This window comes from Poecilia reticulata, linkage group LG16 (assembly GCF_000633615.1).
Source record: "Poecilia reticulata strain Guanapo linkage group LG16, Guppy_female_1.0+MT, whole genome shotgun sequence".
Classification (NCBI taxonomy): Eukaryota; Metazoa; Chordata; class Actinopteri; order Cyprinodontiformes; family Poeciliidae; genus Poecilia; species Poecilia reticulata.
Window position 1 is genome coordinate 151,939 of NC_024346.1, and position 1,330 is coordinate 153,268.

Below are 1,330 nucleotides of genomic sequence, written 5' to 3' on the forward strand. Positions count from 1 at the left end.
CTGCATGTTCTAGATCAGCCTCTGGTCCAGAACAAATGACTGTTGATCACCAGAGAAACAAACCAGGTGGCAGAAGAGAAACACCTGAAACATGGAGGCCTGAGGACCAGGAGGGGCTACGTGAAGCCAGGCAGCGCACAGAGAGCAATGTCCGCCTCATGACAGGTGCCAAAAACAGCCAAAGAGCAATGAGCATGGCGCYCTTTCGTTCTGTTTTAATTATTTGCTAAGTAAATAAACACCAATGTATATAATGATAGCTACTGCAGTGAACGCAGAGCTTTACAACAACAAAGAACGGCTCTGAGTGAATCCAGTCCCATCTTAGCAAAGAGCCGTTCAGAAGAATCGGATCCTTCCTGAATATTTATGTCACTATATTGCAGACTTTTGGACACAGTGTTGTCCCATACATAGTCAACACCTTCGCACAATAATCCAGCGCAGTGACCGACCTTTTCATTATAAATGTCTCTGTGTAGCTTAGCTAGCATCACGCCAGCGGAGTTCACCTCCAGCTTCTTTTCTAAGTGATGAAAGTTAGACGCTGTCCCACCGTCTACAGYGAAGGGTTTGATTCTACTGACGATTAGACAGACACCGTCTGCCGCATATCTGAAAGGTGCGGAGTAACAGAAAGTTATTGGTTGGATTTTAATCGGTGCGTTTGGCTTTCAGTGAAAACAAACATGCTAACAAATAAACCGGACAGCAAGTTTAGTGATGTTTCCACAGCTGCGGTCTTGAAATAAAATCCCGAGTCCTCAGAGACCGAGACCATCAAAAAGTACTACAACACTGGGTCCAGGACGGTTCCGGTTCCGGTCCAGGTCCTGCGGCTCTTCACTTCCTTTCTGCTCCCGCTTCACAGGATGAAGATGTCCGCATCATCGTAGGACATTTTGAAGACGGTTCTGTGACGGATGTGTTCTGCTGTGTGAGTGAACTCCGGGTCCAGATTCTGGTTCTGAATGTTTCACATGCTAACATGGCCCAGATGAGCCCAGGGCCCGGCTTTAAAGGACTGAAAAATTCAAGATGGCGGCCATTTGTCACCAAACTGCCAATATTTACCAAAGATGGAACCTTTTGGTGTCAGATCATCACATTTGGACCATAGAAATCATAAAACCGGATCATCTGATTGTTTTTAAAGATGGCCACCATGGTTGTGATGGATATTATTTTTTTGTGGTAAGATCTCCAATCAGATGAATGTGCTGGTGTCAAATTGCAGCCTACATATTTTGAACCATAGAAATCATATTTCTTATTGGTCTTGCTTTTCATTTTTCTGTTGGATAATTTTCAAAATGGCCACCATGGTTGT

The 1,330-nt window shown here is 44.5% G+C and overlaps 1 protein-coding gene across 1 annotated transcript in view; it reads left to right on the forward strand.

Annotated features, from left to right (window-relative positions):
• LOC103477505 (gamma-aminobutyric acid type B receptor subunit 2-like) overlaps nucleotides 1-1,330 on the forward strand; it is a 21,749-nt gene that overhangs the window by 10,000 nt on the left and 10,419 nt on the right. The window contains exon 4 of the mRNA XM_017309309.1: nucleotides 872-937. Coding sequence (XP_017164798.1) covers nucleotides 872-937 — 66 coding nt within the window. The remainder of the gene's footprint in view (nucleotides 1-871; nucleotides 938-1,330) is intronic.